This window comes from Xiphias gladius, chromosome 24 (genome assembly GCF_016859285.1).
Source record: "Xiphias gladius isolate SHS-SW01 ecotype Sanya breed wild chromosome 24, ASM1685928v1, whole genome shotgun sequence".
NCBI lineage: Eukaryota > Metazoa > Chordata > Actinopteri > Istiophoriformes > Xiphiidae > Xiphias > Xiphias gladius.
The window spans coordinates 17,018,744-17,036,880 of record NC_053423.1 but is presented as its reverse complement, the minus strand read 5'-3'; the positions used below and the strand labels follow the sequence as shown (position 1 = coordinate 17,036,880).

Below are 18,137 nucleotides of genomic sequence, written 5' to 3'. Positions count from 1 at the left end.
GCAAATGTCAACCGATATACACCATACTTCAGAGGAAGAAATTAAGATTCATAGTAGATGATCCGGATCTGCACCAAAATTGAATGAGTTCTTCCCTGGCCCATGCCCCGTCGCTCCACCAAGTTCGGTGCAAATCGGTTCTGCACTGTTTGCCTAATCCTGCTTACAAACAAACAAACAAACAAACAAACAAACAAACAAACAAACAAACAAACAAACACACACACACACACACACACAGGCACGGGTGGGAGCCATAGGTGAAACCGTAACCTCATTACATCGGCGGAGGTAAAAGAAAGACCGTTCGCGCGTGACCACGCCCCCGCCCGGTCCACGTGCTTATCTGCCGCAGCAGCAGTCACATGACCTCGGCTGGTTACTTCCTGACCGTCGGTTGTTTTCCTGCGGGAGAGAAAAAAAAAAAATAACGGATCTGTTTTGATCTCCTGCGACACAACAGAGCTGCAAACCAGATCCTGACAGCCAGGACTGGAGAGGGGAAAACCTGCGGGGAACACAACCACTAACCTGTCTGTAACGTTAAGTCGCCTTTACCTGTAATTTCGGCTGCGGAGAAATGATCACCGGAGGAGGGGCGGGTAGCTGGTTCAGTGGTTAAACCGAAACACCGTCCGCCCTGTCGTTTTGGACAAGAAATAAACGCAGCAGTTCACCTGGTGGAAGACGGCTCCTTTCTTTTTTTTCTTTCATAACAATAGCCGCAAGTGGTGGCTACTTGACATTAGCTCTGATTTCCCAAACAACCAGCCATCAACATGTCAAAATACACAAGCTTTCCAGAGCCGACGGACGACCAGAACCCTTTCCAGGTGGGTGGTATGAAATATGAGCTAATGTTAGTCTCTGTCACTGAGCCTGTCTCGGTGTGTTTGATGGATGAAAGTCATCAGTGTTGGCTCTGTGTAATGGCGGTAGTGTTGTTGCTCATGTGACCTGTGGCTGTGGCTGTGCCTGTCTGTCCTCCCCAGTCTCTGCCCTCTTGTAGCTTTTATTAACAATGAGCACATATGCAAGGGACACTGAGTTTTGTCAGATGAGGATTCATCTTCCAGCAAGGCAAAGCTACTACTGCACTCACTAATTAAATAACCCTTTTGTTTGTCTTTGTTTTGTCTGCTATAGGACCCTGCAGTGACTCAACACAGCAGCAACACAGGGTATGCCACACTGGACCTTTACAACCCATTTGACAACACAACCGGGGTGAGCAATATTTCTTCCTTATATGTGACACAATAGCAGGCTAATTAAAATAACTAGGGCTGCAATTAATGATTATTTTCATTATCGATTCACCTGTCAATTACTTTGTCTCGTCATTGTTTTTGCTGTATTCATGATTTATTCTCTCCGTATTTCTTATTACCAAATTTCCCGCCGGGGACATTAAAGCTTTACTAAATTCTGTGCTCTATCTAAAAAATGTCAGAAAATCTCAGAGTCTGAAAAATGCATTTCATGCCCAAATACTTCGTTATTGTTAAGCTCTAAAGCAATCAGCTCTAAACACTATAGTGTCCCCTACTTCGACTTTCTGTGTCTTTTTGTATGTGTTTTCCAACTACCTGACTCCACGTTTGCCGTGGGTTAATTCGGTTAAACACAAGTTAATTTAGAGATATGCAATATGTAAGCACAAGGTTGGAAAATGTAGCCAGCTCATCATACTAAATTGCCCTTTAGTTTAATATTTAATCCAAGAATTTGTAGCTTTTCCCAGCCTGCCTCCAGAGATGGCTGCAGACAAAGGGAGGTTATCTGCTATAAAAACTAACAGATAAATAAAACAATTTGTGGATAGTTATAAATAAATACACACACCGTAAGAGTGGTTTAAAAACTAATATAAGATTTAAAACAGATTATGTTGTATACAGTGAGTTTGTTCTGTTAGGGATAGAAATAAACTAAAATTGGCTGTTTATTTGGGTTTTTTTTGTTTGGTTTTTTTAAATAAAGAAACTGGATGCATTTAACTTTGTGAGTCACTGTGGAGCTTTAGTAGCCTGATAAACAGACTGAATTGCCGTTTCATTTCACTTTGTTCATCCTATTTTTGTTTTATACCATTTGTGTTGCTGAACAAATCACAGATGATGGTGGCAATTTATTGGTCTGGATGGAGCCATGATAGAAAAAAAAAATCAATATCTTAAAGTAGTTTTGACACAGGGAAATGAAGCAGGACCCATCTTAACTGCCTTATTATGTCAACTGATCTTGTGCTAGTGGTGCAAAAGATTAACTGACAAAATTTCAATTAAAATCGTTCAAACCAGTTGACACACAGTAAGGCTAGGGCTCTTAATGCTACTAGAGTTCTAGGGCCCCAGGCATGGATGGACCAGAGCCTCTGTTCGAAGTGGCTGTTAACTTTTCTTCTTTGAAAGTCAAACAAACAACTACAAAGGGATGCAAAATGGCCATAAAGTGATGCAAAATGGCCATAAAGTGATGCAAAGCAACCACAGAGAGAAACAAAATGCCTACAAAGAAACAGAAAACTACTACAAATATAAACGAAACGACCACAAAGAGACACAATACTACTTCAAAGAGACACAAAATGACCACAAAGCAACATAATACTACTACAAAAAGAGAAAAAAAAACAATTACAAAAACACACAAAGCGTCTACGACGACACACAAAATGACCACAGAGGGACACAAAGGCTAAAAACAGCATTTATGTCTCTTTCAATCTGGGGGTCTTGCTCTTGTGTAGGAGAGGTGAGGGATGGGGGGGTCTTTTACATATCTGTGCCCAGGGTCCCATTGTCTCATTATCCGTCCATGGCCACGGGGCAGTTAGCTGCTATGCCTGCTTGGTTATCCGGCCTTGAGTATGAGGACTGGATTGTACACGATTATACTTCTGTACATAGTTTTTGTGTCTTAAAACGTTCAACCAGACTAAGACCAATTGCCATGAAAGCAGAAAGGAGACACAAAAGAGCAGAAACATACACATGGGTCTGTGTGTTGCATGTACCGCAGTTGCATGTGATTAGAGTTTAGTGATTTTTTTTTTTTTTTTTTTTTTTTTTTTTTAATAATTGTTGCTAGGAAACAGCTTTGGACTAAGTTATGGACCGTGTCATTGGAGTTTTGTTGCTAGGAAACATCTTGGGTGTACGTGTGCTTCCTGTCAGATGTAGGTATTAGCAAAATGCTGCAGCAACAGTAACTAAAATTGGACTTGTTTTTAGGTTGTTGGAAAATGAACTAGTCCTTGTCGATCTCTGTCATTATGAAACTCAGTGCATGTGTACAAGCCTCATGCCCACTCCCACAATTATCCACAGTCAGCTGTCTTGTGTAACTCTGTTATGACATAACGAAAGACTCAGCCTGGTCTTGGTCTGGTAACGGCACTGTCCTTTAATAGTTACGGACAATCATTAGTCACAGGTGTATATTTTGAGCCATACAAGTCAAATGATTCATGACATATGAATAGGTAAAAGTCATAGTCTGATGCGCATTACTATGGTGGACTATGATATGGATTAAAATATACAGGCTATTTACTTCTGGTAGAATAAAATTTTGCCTCTCGAATGAAGGACATTAACATAAACATCTACAGATATTATTACATGAAACTGAGACTCCAAAATGTCTAACCCCTTAAAAATTCTGGTACACAGATCAAAAAAGTTGGCCGCTTGTCTAAATTATATGTGTTTAAATTACATTTGTCTCAAAACCCCAGGAAAAGAAGGCATGATGGATTATTTCATCGTTATTTGTTCAGATTTTTCTAGTATTTAACAGCACAGTTTGGTGAGCGATCTATTAACTTTGTTGTAAACATGAAGGTCTAAAAATCGTGTGAATCTGTGAAATTTATTCAAATTGGTTTTGTTAATGTCAGAGTGATTAATCAATTAGTCCATTAATTGATTAGAAAATTATTCGACAACTTTTTTGATAATCAATTAATCGTTGATGTCTGGTACTGGTTCCAGCTCCTCAAATGGGAATATTTTCTGGTCTTAGTCTTCTGTGATATTAAATGAAATGTCTCTGGACTGCTAATGTGACTAAACAAACAATTAGATATATGATAACTTGGGCTGTGAGATGTTGGGATTGGAATTTTTAATGTTTTTTTTTTTTATTTTTTCCCTGCCTTTTTATAGGTGATTAAATGATTTAATCGATTAATGGAGAAAATAATCGACAGATTAATAGAAGATTAAAATAAATGTTATTTGCAGCTTTAGTTTATTTTTTGACTTTTTGTTGTATTTGAAAATGTATATGCAGTATTTTTGATCTGGCTGTTTGTAAGCCTGTTTACTGGGTGCAGTTGTATGCATGGTACAATTGCAAAATTTTCATTGATTCATTCATGTTAAACTCTATATGTCAGTGAAATAGCTTTTTCTTTTGGCATTACCCTTCTCATTACCTCATTATGTTAGCTACATTACATTTTTATATGAACATACTCATATTGTCAATGCATTTAAACAAGGAATACTAATTTCACGCAACCATTTTCTAGCCCTTGCCGTCATGACACAATGCCCTGCTTCCAGCCAAAGGCTGGGTTTGCTTACAGGTTGTGATACATGAGGCCAAAATGATTTTTTGATGTCTTGTCTTTTTACAAAATATTTTTCCAGCCTCCACCGCCATACGAAGCCACTTCTCCCTCGGCTCCATCTGTGCCTGCGCAGACCCCACCCAGCAGGACAACACCCACCGAGCCTCGCAACTATGGCTCCTATAACTCCCAGGTATACATGCTGCAATGTAAACACACCTGTTGTCACTGGTGTCGCATGTTAGGCAAAGGTTGGATGTTGGAGGGGCGGGTAGCTTGCAGTTGGATGCACAAAAATGGGATTGTACCCGCACTGTTATTGGATCCTGAAAATCAGGAAGTGTGCCCAGAGTACAGTCTGTCCTTCAGTGTCATGGGCGGTGTTTTTGAAGATACTTAAATGAATCAGCCCGCTCAGTTGCACTGTGTATAGCCGAGTGCTGACTCCTCAAAAGCAATTACCCCAAATCATCAACAGGACAGCACTCCATTTGAACGATTTATTAATGCAAGTGTTTTTACCACAGTTATGGGCGGACCTCACTGAATAACTTACTCAAACCAAAAACTTACCTAAACTTAACCATTGTCCCTACATTCAGTCCTTTAACTACACATCATAGAAAACATTTGACGTCTGAACACATGGCAGCATCTCCTCTGGGAATCTCTTACCATCAGATACAGTACCAGGTCTTTTACATAATCCCTTTTCATTATTTATGCCACAAAAACAACCTAACTCTTTGAAACTTGACATGCATTTCTGATGCATCATTTCCCTTGTGTCTTACTGCGTTAGACTGCGGTGAATGCTACCACAGCAGAGCTTCTGAGGAAGCAGGAGGAGCTGGAGAAGAAAGCCCGGGAACTGGAGAGGAGAGAGCGGGAGCTGGAGTCCCACAGCCTGGGACCTGGAGCCTGTAAGAAAGGGAGGAGATGAGGGGATGGGGGGAAAAGTTGGATTCAGAGTAGAAAACAGTCTTGCCAAAAGGAATCTCTGATGAAATATGTATAGAGTTTGGAAAAAACCTGCGTTTCTGTAACCTTTATAGTCTATGATGAATAGTTTATGCAATGTAATTCATGTTTATGATGCTGAAAATCAGAAATATTATGTGAAACACAGGTTATAGAGCAGGGGAAATTTGCTGTTTTTGAATGAAAACACACATACCCTTAATAATAAGTTTTAAAAACCTGTAGATGTCAAAGTCACCCTAAAGACTATCTAAAATTTCCACCCAAGGTCAAAGGGTCATTGAAAAGAAATCGTGACACTTTAATTGAAATTCCTTGAATTATCAATTATAAACATAAATGCTAATTCAAGAAAAGAAAAAAAAAACACCCCACTGTTCTCTTCTCCAGCTCGTCAGAATAACTGGCCCCCGCTGCCCTCATTCTGCCCCGTGGGGCCCTGCTTCTACCAGGACATCAATGTGGAGATCAGCCAGCGTTTCCAGCGAATAGTCAACATCATGTACTACTTCTGGATGTGTGAGTTCTCTAATTCTTGCTCTGCCCTACTATTGTGTGAATTTCTCAGCATTACTATTTTAACATGACTGTTATTGTGCAACACCATAAGTGAAGTGTTGCAACACTTTAGATTTATAGGTGGAATGCCAGTAAGAGCTAAGAGGATATCTTGAGAAAATTGAACATAGAGCTGACTCATGCCTGTGTGGCCTCTACTGTCTTGTCTGGAGTGTGAGCTTGAATGTTTACGCAAAGACTCTGACACTTAACTGCTAGATTGAGGACTGCAGCAGGAACCAGCTGAATTGGTGTTGTAGTCCACAGCTCTATATTATAGCAACACAGAGTGAGATCCCTAAACTCTGAATGCAGTGCTGTTCGTTCTTATTCAACTACTTCCTTTCAGCCTTTTGTACACTGTCTTCTTTTTTCCGTCTTTGTAAATGTCCAGTCTGCACTTGCACGCTGCTCTTCAACCTGATCTCCTCCCTGGCCATGTTCTGCGTGGACCCCTCTGGCGGTGTTGGCCTGGGCCTCGCAATCCTGTGGGGGCTCCTCTTCACCCCCTGCTCTTTTGTCTGTTGGTACCGACCTGTGTACAAAGCCTTCAGGTGTGTACAACCATCTTGATGAAGAAGCCTGTGGGCCAAAAACGGTAACTTTATCCTTCACTTGCAGTTTAAAGTTTTTGATTTTGGCTACATTTTGACCTGGGACAAGCCAAGTGAGTCTTACATGTCACTCTTTGAGTGACACTCTTCAAGGTTCACCTCAGACCTGCCTTTTAGAAGTATTAATAGTGACCCATGATATGTGTTATCCACTCGATAAATGTCCTATAGGAGCCTTTAACTCTACACCATATTTTAATAGGAAGTGAATCTAAGAGAGAGAGCCATGGAAGTGGAACTAACAACACCAGCAAAAGAAGCATGTAAAGGGAAGCAAACAATTAGAGAGCAAACGCACTTGCTTTATCGAGAACAAGAAAAATTATTTAGTGTTAGCACACTTGCTTTTAATCTTGTTGTGTCTAGATTTCATTTATCATTCTCCACTTTCTCATGCAAGGTTTTGCTTTTAAAGGCTTTAGTGTACATCTTCAATTTCCTGTTTAGTGTTTTTGTAGCTGGTCGGAAACGACAGCTCACAACCTTATTTTTTTTAATTTTTATTTATTTATTTTTTTTAAGCAGATGGGCTCGAATGATGTCACGTTACTTGCAGCACAGCTCTGCCCAACTTCAAACTGAGCAGAGGTCTTATCAACCAGAACAAGTGAAAAGATGTATTTTAGTGTGCAGAGCCTTTTAAAGGCATCATGTGTATTTGCTTTAGTAAAGCATACTGTAGATGGATGTGAGCTGTTGATTAATTTTACTCAGTAATAATGTTTTTCTTTTCCTGTCTAGGAGTGACAGCTCCTTCAACTTCTTCGCCTTCTTCTTCGTTTTTTTTGCCCAAGTGGTCGTCTACGTCATCATGACTATTGGCGTTCCTGGATGGGGCTTCAGGTATGACTAATGAACAAACCATCTCTGTGTCAGACTGATGCATGCCTCTTTCCAGTTCATGTTTTACATATTAAAATGTACATAAAAACAATCTGTATCTAGTTGTCTCAACTGGGGAAGAAGAAACTCATCTAATTGGAATGCAGCCATCATTAATGTGGCTAATTATACCTGTGCTTTTCCCAGTGTGACATGTCAATCTTTGTCATGAAAAAAAGCTGTTTGCAATTGGGATGTGATCAAATTTTTCCAGACTACAGGGCGAGGTGCAAAGTGTAACTGCCATCAGTACAACTTGTCTACTTTCTTAAGAAAGTATGCCTTAAGAAAGTTCAATGTGGCAGTGGAACTACTTCTTTCATCAGTCAGCTGACGTTGTTAACTCTGCTTAAATAAGTACACACTGTCCTTATTTTGAGCTGACAATGCTGACAGAACAAAGACGATGATGCCATACTTAATACCAGGTGAAAATATCATTGTGTGGAAAACTTAAACGCACACATTTTGCCTTTTAATTCCAGGCGCAAATGAGGATATTAATTGACTTCCCTCACGGTCCCTCAGTACTTCTCACTCTTTCTGCCCTTTATTTCTCCGCCTCACCGTCTCTTTCCCTCAGTGGGTGGATCGTGAGCCTGAATGCTCTGAAGACGAGTGTCCCCGTTGGTGTGATCATGATGTTGAATGCCATCCTCTTTACTGCCCAAACCGCCATGGGGGTTGTCATGCTGAAGAAGGTGAATAAATTTGTTAACATGCAGGGAAAATTCACAGGGGTAGCGACTCAGATTAAGGCTGCCTGTTAGACAAGGGGTGCTTGTGCTCCAAGTATAAGCCCAAGTAAATGGGACAAAGTGTGAGCCTTGTATAGTGTTTTTGAGTGTATTTACATGCGTGTTAGTATCCTGGTTTTGATCCTAGTCGGGACATGACATTTAAATGGAACATGAGAAACCTGGTTGGTTATTACCCTGTAAACATGATCATAACAGTACCCTCGTATTTTTTTTTATCTTGCCAGCTAACTACTACGTAACTTGAGTTGACAACACACCGTCGCACAAGGAACAGAATGATCAGAACCCCTGATAAGGGTGTTTACGTGCCAAAGTAATCTATCCTCTATGATAGAAACTGGGTCACTATCATGTTACTCTAGCTACCCAGGTTTCTGAAACCAGGATATAACGTTTATGTGCAAAACATAATCGGGACACGGGGATACTAATGCAAATGTAAACCCACTCATTGTTAACACATAGTCCCTGCGTAGGTCTTGAAAGTCCAGGAAAAGATGGAAATTGGAATTTAATAAATGTCCTATTTGAAATGCTGGAAACTACATAAAAGATTAAAAAATTATTATAATTGTTGGTCCGTGTAAAGTACAGAGTGAAAAACTAGTAGGTCTAGTCAGTAAAACTTAAATGCTTTCAACAAATCTAAAAAAAACAAAACAAAGGGAGACAATTTGAAATACTGTGACAAAATCTAGTGGGTCATATTTTCTCAAGTCGAAGGAATAGAGCGAAAGCAAAACTGTGAAGCTGTGAAGTTTGTACTTTCTACCTACTCTGTGCAAATACTTGCAACCGTCCTGCCCAGGTGGTCCATCTACCATGAAGCAGTCAGTAGATAACAGTCTGAGGAATAGCCACGATACCAGGTTCTGCGTATCATTTTTCACCCCCCGCAATGTGCTTGATATGACGATGGATTGCTGCATGTATCGGGTGTCAGTGTGCTCTGCTCTTCCCCGCTCCAGGTCCACAGTCTGTACAGGCAGACCGATGCCAGCTTCCAAAAGGCCCAGGCTGAGTTCGCCACCGGAGTCATGTCCAATCAGGCTGTACGTCAGGCCGCTGCCAACGCCGCCCAGGGTGCCTTCACCGCACCTCGATAGAGAGGCACAAGAGGGGCTGGGAGTGAAGGAGGAGGGCCTTTTCAGCTTGATTGAGCAACAGTTTGGTATTTATTTCCCCACAGGTGATTAGAAGTTGATGGGCAGGGGAGAGAGTCTTTATAGTTAGCCTGGGGCACCTGAACTTTAGGGCACTTTGCATGAGACAGAGGTGGGGTTGTCTAATTTCAAAATGTGTACAGAACAGGTTACCTATATTGCCAAACCCGGAGTCAACACATCATAAGTGTTGATTCGAGAAAAGGAAAAAACGGTGTGCGATATGAAAACGATAAGAAGCTGAACATGTATGAAATGTAGCGCAGCCGTACCAAGTGTCAGTGAATGCAAGGAAATGCTTTTTATACGAGGAGACAAGCTGTGTGCCAAGTGGGATAGTACTATCGTGGATATTTCCTATTTTTGACTGACTTGGATGTACATTGTGTTTACGAGGTGCCATGTTTGCGAGAAATGTAAGCGTTGGAGCTGAACCCCGAAATGTTGCCATTCTAACATTTGATCCGTAACTGAGCGGATCGACTTTAGCCAACGCTACTTTTTGTTTCTTAAGTGTAAAACTAACAAGTTGTTTTGTTATTATCCCAAATGAGAATGCCTATTTACTGTATTGCCAAAATCTTTCATACTGTAAAGATTATGAACGTGCGTTGTTTTGGTTACAATATATCCCTCACTGTTCTGTTAGTGCTGCTTGTGGTTCTTATGATTATTACAGGTCACTGTCTTGGTTTTAATAGAAATAAATTGTCCTGCTTACACAGTCACCTGCGCTTATCGTTGTCTTATGTTACGGACTGACGTGAAGATACATAGACTGTAACAACCTCACCACGAGGTCCACTAAACAGCCGCTCTGGGCCTTTCAACTGTATAACACGGGCTTCCTCGGCAGCTGGAGTCGCGCAGTTGTCATGGAAACAGTTCCCAAGGTCAAGAATAAAGAATGAACTTAGATCTCAACGAGACTGAAGAGTTTGGCTCGTCGGAGGTGAACGTAAGTGTGTGTTTTTTTTTTTTTTTTTAACGTTGTATTTATGTTTGAGTCGAGTCACGCCCGCCACTTTGAGCAGGTTGCTAGCACTGTTGCTAACAGACATATTTTATACGGCCTTTAACCGGACTAGCGTTGCGAGGAAACGGCTTGGTTCCGAGTTTCTGGCCTAGAGTTATTGTTACAGTCTAGGCACAGGGTTCAATGAATATGGGTGTTTAAAGAGAGAGTCCCCCCCCAAAACATTTTCTATACTCTGGTGATACCCATCACACTTCAAGGAAACTTCGTCCCTGACGCCATCCTGAAAACTTGTTGCTTTTTAAGCTCTGGGTTTCTTTTTGCACCTTGATGTTTGCAGCGTTGACCAAGAGAGTCTGAGGCGACAGGTAAGTGTTTTTATTTATTTTATTTATTTATTTATTTTTAATATTAAAAAAAATATATATCTTAATCAAGGAACCAGTCTAGAAACCTTTCCTTTATAAACTCAATGTATGAACATGTAAATGTGGGGATTGTGTTGCCTGCCTATTGGTGATATTAATGTGCCATCTGCTGCCGGTTTCCCGACACGTCCGGGGCACCAAAGACCCTCCCGGGCTGCTCGGAGCCGCAGGACGGCGGTCTGAGACTTTTATGGGCTGCCGCGCCGACGTCAGGCGCTGCGCTTCACCGTGAAGATGGCGGAGGCTGCGGAGGAACCGCGACACCGGTTCTTCTGTCACTGCTGTAAATGTGAAACGGACCCCAAACTCCCGGTGAGTCACCTCGGAGAGTGTTTTCGTTGCGCACGTGCCGGCCTGGGGAATCGCCCACGCGCCCATGGAGGGAGGGGTTACGATTATTAGAGCTCTTTCTTTTTTTAAAATACGTGCAAAGATTCATTTTTAACCATTTGCTCTGAAATTATAGTTACTCGGATCACTAAAGCACACGTATGACAGCCCGATGGTGTCTTTTTTTGTTTTGTGTTTTGTGTTTTTGTTTTATTTTGTTTTGTTTTCATACGTGAGCACAGCATAGACCAAGACCTTACATTAGAGAGAGAGAGAGAGAGGGGGAGAGAGAGAGGCAGTGAAATCTGGTTATTCACGTTGCCATATTTAGAAGCGCCACTGTCGGCGACCGTGTGTCCAGTTGTCCACTGTCAACTGTGTGTGAGAGACGTAAGAGGGGCTTGGGTGGGTGTCGCCGCATGCAGCAGCAGCAGCACGTACGGGGCTTCGTGCCCCGTCCCGCGCCGCAGGGCCGCAAACAGGGTCATTTTACAGCCTGAAGCCTGTTTGTTTGTTTTCGTCCCATTTTTTTGTGTCAGTACAGCTCAGCTTTAGGGCACAACTGATTGACTTTTATTCATTTTGCTGGAGGTTCATTTCTCCTGGAGGCGCGGGAGGGAGCGCACTTGTTGCGCAGTTGACGCTTTTCGTGGCACGATATAGCCATGTAGCCAAAAATATGTGGACACGGCATACTTTTGTCTGCAATTTTTTTTTAAGATTATTTCTTTTGGCATTTGCCTTTATATATGTAAGTTGACTGCACGGACAAACAGGAACCATGAGTGGTGGTTATTACTCCGCCATATTTATCTGATAGCTATAGTTAGTTTGCAGATAAAGGTTTTACATGGGCTACAGAGCAAATAATGACATTATCAGATACAATACATTGTGGTAGATTAAAACTACCCGCAACAGCATATTAAGTAATTAACATTTGGGCCAATTTCCACCAGCTTTACAGTTAAATACTGCTTAAATATTAATACAGCAGTAAACCAGTTTTATAATGACTATAATAATATAACACTCTAACACAGGCAACAAGTACTTTTGATACTTTCTGAACATTTTTATTGCAATACCTCTATACTTTTATATCAGTAAAATTTTTGAATGCGGAGCACGGGGGATGACATGTAACAGGTCCCCAGCCGGAATTAAACTGTGGACATTGCAACTACAATGTGCCTAACTTCTAAGCCACAGGGATGCCTCACTTTTGTGTGCTTTTGGTCCTGGGCTGTTTTGTGTGGTCTGGGCTATGTCCCCTAGTTCCAGTGAGGTAAATCGTGATGCTACAGCTGCATAAAATAATAGTTTAGACAAATGACGATGCCCTTGTGTTCAAAGCAAGGTCCAGAAAGAGATGTCTTTCTGAGTGTGGCGTAGAGCCCAGGGCCCAGCCCCTCCCAGCACCTTTTGGGATGAACTGGAACACCGACTGTTAGCCGGGCTGTATCATCCACAAACAGTGGCGACCTCACTTATGCTCTTGTGGCTGAATAAGAGCAGATCTCTAAAGCCAGGTCCCAAAATCTTGTCAAAAACCTTCCTAGAAGAAGGAAGGTGGTTACAGCAGCAGATTAATGCCCATATTTGTGGAATGGGATGAGATGTTTGAGTGTCCACATACTTTTGGCAGTGTATTGTGTGTGTGTGTGTGTGTGTGTGTGTGTGTGTGTGTGTGTGTGTGTGTGTGTGTGTGTGTGTGTGTGTGTGTGATATATATAAAATTTTTTTGTTTTTTTGGCTTGAAGGATTTCGTCTGCCCCAGATGTGACTCTGGCTTCATTGAGGAGGTGACAGAGGACTCCAGGTAAGGCTCAGTTTTGGTTTTTAAATTTACTGGTCGTTCTATCGTAAGAAACGTACCTCTCTGGTTTATAAAAACATTTTAAAGCATGTACCTGACTACTAACCTGTGCAATGGTCACTGAGGAGGCAAATCTGAAAAGTTAATTCAGTAATTTTGAAAACACAAGCTTTTCATTTGACAGTTATCAGGAGTGTCAGGCTTTTATAAGTTGTGTTTTTCATTTTAGACCAGTGATAGAAAACTGACTTTTATTTTGTTCTTCAGTCTCCTGCAGGGCAGCACATCAGTGGCCAGTGAAGATTCAAACTCGTTGTTATCAGATGTATGTCCTCAAAATGGCATTTTAATAAGAACAGTCCTCTTTCTCCAAGGCTTCGTTTGACACATTGCTTCTGTGGTCTCTCTCCAAGTTATGGCAGCTGCTGTTCATGGAACGCTCTGCCCTGCTGTCGCATCCGCCCTCCGCAGAGTCCCACCAAGATGACAGCGAGCAGGTATCTGCAGGTCAGAGCCGTCCTTCTCCGGTGTCACCGGGTGCTGCAGAGGCCCGAGGGCCAGAGTCTTCTTCCCAGCCCGAACAAGAGAGATCATCCAGGCCTGAACAAAGGCCTGCAGTGGAAGGGTGTGTGGACATGGTACACAGGAACTTCACCAATGTGTGCTGAACTCAGAGTGTAAAAATCCTTTAGTATGCCAGTGATTTAGATATTTCCTTCTATTTAACAAAAAGTAGACACATAGAATCAACAAACACCAACATACAGTTTAAATGCATAAACAGTTGTATTTTTGCACATACATTCATTTATAATTTTGCTGTGAACAGAAATAACAAAAATAGGTTTCACAGTACCTATTGGCTTGTAAGTTTCTATAAGTTTGAGGCCTCTTTATATAATGTATACACCTCATTATATGGGGGCGATTACAGTACATGCAGGATATCAATAAAAAAATCTTACTGGGTATCTACCTACACTGGGAAAATACGTAAGTAGAAGGGAAGAGGACAAGAGGTAAGGGAATAAGGGCATAACAACTTTGTGGTTAAGAGGAACTTAAATACTATGTAAGTATTTTTTTTAAATTACTGAGTACTTATGTAATATTTACGAGGTATAGTAAAATTATTACTAGATAATAAGAAAAGAAAATTGGTAAAATGAGAGACACCTTAACTAACATCATATAATTTGAAAACACTCTGGGTAATGGCATTGTTAAAAAGTTTAAAATATGGAGTACATTATTAATATAGCATTTATCATCAATTTTGTCGGGAAACAATTACTACAATAACCCTGGGAAGAAGGGTGGACCTGAATAGCTAAGGCTGTAAAATAGTGACATTTATCTTTTTTAAATGAATTCTGAGGAACAGTAATGCAGTTTTGAGATCCATCAGAGTTGATGTTAGAGAAGAATGTAGACTGGCGTTTGCGTCCTGTCATATCATCAGATCATAAATGATTTAGGAGCCAAATACTTTCACTCACAAACAAACTTTATTTAGGTTTATTTGACAGCATATAGTATAAAGAATAGTGTGGCATACTATTCAGACTCACAAATTACGTGTAAGTTAGATTTTTTTTACTCATGCATATTTTATAAGAAGTGATTCCAGCTGAGGTTATGGCTTTTACCTTTTAGCAGCAGTACACTGTACCACCACAAGATAGCACTGAAAATATGGGAGAAAGCTTATTATTGCCTGATAAATTATACGGTTATTCAGTTGTTGCATTATCTTCATGAAACTTCCACAATATGTAAATACCTCATGTAATTATTTGACATCAACTACTCAAAATCATTATTCTTCATCTTGCATAAAAGTGCAGGAATAAAAAACCTTCCTCAGTTATCAGACTTGCTCCATACATGCTGCATGACACTCCTACTCTGTTGTGTGCCTGTTGTCGTTTTGACTAAAGAGATCAGTTGCATGCATGAGGTGATTTACTAGCCCAAAATGGAATCATAAAGGCAAGGCATGAATTGAAACTGTTAAATATACCGTGAAGATTGTGTTTTCAAAGCACACTAAAGCAGACATGTTTGCTGTCCTTTCAAGGATCGTGCAGCAGTTCTTGGCCGGCCTGTTCGCCAACAACGGAAACCCCGGTGCTGCACCAGCTGCATTGTAAACGCTTTTTAATTTTCGATACACATCATTTACTTTTGATTTCATGTAACTCCGTGTGACAACTGCCCTCTCTCTCTCTCTCCTGCTTTCCCCTCAGATCCAGCATGCTACAGTTGTACTCAAACCCAGGAGACTATGCATGGGGTCAGGGAGGTCTGGATGCTGTTATCACAGAGGTCAGTGATGTCCCAGTGGCGACTTTGAAAACTGTGGCCACATTATTGGTTGTAATGTGGTTTTCTTCCACTTTCTCCTATTCCAGTTTTGACACCCACAACTTTCTTTATCTACATCCCCAAAATCTGGTATCATCAGTTATCAACTGCTTATTTTCCATGGTTTTATTCATTACACTCCTTTGTTTGTTGTCTCTCAGTCCTTCTCTGTCCCCTATCCCTCCACCTATACATACACACTATTTATTTCTTCTCCCACTCACTTAGTTGTTAGGACAGTTGGAGAGCACAGGTCCACCCCCTGCAGAAAAGGAGATGATCTCATCGCTGCCAACAGTTTGCATCTCTCAGGAACAGACAGGTGGGAATCATAGCTGGGATTTTCCTTTCCTCCCACAATCTTTCCTATATCTCCTTACCTCCTCCCATAAACTCCTCCCTCCAGTTATCTTTCCTTCCCTCGTTTTATCACTCTTTCCTCTTCCTATCATTCCTTCTTGTGTCTTTCCCTTCCACTTCCTAGCTTTCCATTCTTCCTCCTAATACTCCATTTCTCCTTCTATCTTTCCTTCCATTTTCCTTTCCTTCCTTCCGTCCTCTCATCTTTCCTATCTTTCCTTCCCTCCTTCCATATTCCCTTTTGTCCTCCTTATTGTAAAGAGGAGGACACTTAGGCAGGAATGCTGTAGTTATGAGCACGAGTATGTCAATAATAACTGTTTTTTGGGCCTGGATACAGACTACTTCTTTTTAATATAAAAAAAAAAAAAAACGTTTATAAAATATGAGGTGATGCTTTTAGAAAGTTTACTTATTGTAAAGGGATACAAATACTGCTAAATCTGAATTCACACATTATTAAACTGGGGCAATATGAAATGAAAGAGAACATGTTCATTATAAAAGGATCACTGTGTTACACTGTAATTGCTTATAGACCTGCCTTGGCATTTGTGGCAAAATGAATCTTGCTTTCTGTTTCTGTTTTTTTTCCAATTTTTCTCTCCTAGACTGCAGACTGGAGTGTCCAGTTTGTAGGGAGGAGTATTCATTAGGGGAATCTGTCAGGAAGCTACCCTGCCTCCATTACTTCCACAGTCACTGTATAGTGCCTTGGCTAGAGCTGGTAAGGACAAGGAGTGGCTGTGGTCAATTGGTTGCAAGGTTTGAAGGTCTGTTAGATTTTTTTCATCAAGGTTTAAACAGTGTGTCACACGTCCTGACTTGAGGGGCTGTGAAGGCAACACAGAAAACCTTTTAGTTACCAGAAGATGTACTAATGCTTCCTCAGGTTGTACCGTACTGTAAATGCTTTTGCATCGCTGATTTTTAGACTGCAGATGAACAATTTTGTCTCCTCTCACAGCATGATACCTGCCCAGTGTGCCGCAAAAGCCTTGACGGTGTCGACAACAGCCTCCCGTCCACGTCCCAACCCCCGGAAGCCCGCTCCATCAGGACAGAGCAACAAGAGAGGCAGGCGATCTGAAAAACGGGGCAAACAACTCTACCTCCTTTACTGTTTTCAGGAGACATGCTGCTCACCTCAAACCTTTCCCTCCACACCGACTGCTTTAAAAAAAAATACATTACATACATCACAGTCAAAAGTTGCATCTTCAACTCTCACTTGAGTCATGCATCTGCATTCATGCAAGCTAAAGACCTTCAAATTTAACGCCAACGTCTTCACCATTGTTAAGGCACACTCCACACATGAGGAAGTGGCAGTCTGCTGACAATATACAGAGGTGATGTGTCCTTCTCGCTACACTGCTCTCCTAGGTGGTTTTCTGAATGACTGACTTTGATATCATGAACTAATCACCACTGGGCTGTCAGTGGTTGTCAAAATGATGAGAACTCAGAGTTATGAAGTAACATTTTTGCATTAAGGCTCTTGGAAAGACAGTTTATTAACTCTGTTTTGCTGACCTTTTTCCACCCCGTCTGATTCAGCATTTATCTCCTCTATACATAAAGCTGTCATTAAAGCCTAACCCTGTGTCCCTCACCCTCTGCAACTTCTTTCATCTCCCTAATCATCATAAGCAATTCAGAGGCAGATACTGTATATTCATAGCCACATTGCAGACTTTTTATTTGTCTACCAACAAATCTGGGTAATTGTCAGTTGGCAGTTTTGTTTCACTGATCTGAGTGCATATTTTAGGCTTTTGTGTTTGCTGTACTGTTGTAAGTGCTTAATAGATGACAGTACTCTTGTTGGATTTTAGATCTCGATAGAATAGAATACAGTAGAAAAGTTTATTTGAATATGGCAGTATATGTAGAATATACTACAAAAACAAAATCCAGTGACATAGAACTTAACTCTGCATCTTATTATTTTTCATCAGTTAGTTTATTGATTAGTTTTTCAATTAATTAGTTAATCATTTAGTTTTTAAATAGACAGAAAATTAAAAATCCTCACATTTGAGAAGCTGTTGCCAGACATGTCTGACTCATTTGCTGAAAAGATGAATCAACTACATAAAATACAATGCTGACAACTTTACAGGATGGGTTCACAGTTGTTCAAGTGTGTCTTAAAACCACAGCGAGGTGTACTCATAAACCACTGCAGGTTTTGCTTTCTGTAATATTTCCTCCTGGCCATGCCGGTTATTACGAAATTCCCTCAGTAGAAGTGATGGGGGTTAAAACCCCCAGTCCCTGTTCTGTCCAAAAATGTATTAAAAAGTTTATGCA

General features: G+C 40.9%; 2 protein-coding genes across 3 annotated transcripts; both read left to right on the top strand.

The window, feature by feature from the left end:
* Positions 1 to 359: 359 nt before the first annotated feature.
* On the top strand, positions 360 to 10,269 carry scamp3 (secretory carrier membrane protein 3). The gene is made up of 9 exons (XM_040122617.1): positions 360 to 833; positions 1,147 to 1,227; positions 4,662 to 4,775; positions 5,385 to 5,505; positions 5,954 to 6,082; positions 6,516 to 6,675; positions 7,477 to 7,578; positions 8,201 to 8,318; positions 9,347 to 10,269. Exons 1-9 carry the CDS (start codon positions 780 to 782, stop codon positions 9,482 to 9,484), a joined length of 1,017 nt encoding a protein of 338 aa, XP_039978551.1. The 5' UTR covers positions 360 to 779; the 3' UTR covers positions 9,485 to 10,269.
* An 854-nt stretch (positions 10,270 to 11,123) lies between these two features.
* rnf115b (ring finger protein 115b) lies at positions 11,124 to 17,423 on the top strand. 2 transcript variants are annotated; one of them, XR_005706732.1, is made up of 9 exons: positions 11,124 to 11,257; positions 13,039 to 13,097; positions 13,362 to 13,419; positions 13,508 to 13,719; positions 15,175 to 15,243; positions 15,344 to 15,422; positions 15,623 to 15,783; positions 16,433 to 16,548; positions 16,789 to 16,899. XR_005706732.1 is itself a non-coding variant. In XM_040122064.1 (9 exons), the coding sequence occupies exons 1-9, from the start codon at positions 11,180 to 11,182 to the stop codon at positions 16,909 to 16,911; spliced, it is 888 nt and encodes a 295-aa protein (XP_039977998.1). In that variant the 5' UTR covers positions 11,126 to 11,179; the 3' UTR covers positions 16,912 to 17,423. The 2 variants fall into 2 exon arrangements, 1 of the variants encoding a protein (XP_039977998.1); XM_040122064.1 differs by having other exon boundaries at positions 11,126 to 11,257; positions 15,690 to 15,783; positions 16,789 to 17,423.
* The last annotated feature ends 714 nt before the right edge of the window (positions 17,424 to 18,137 follow it).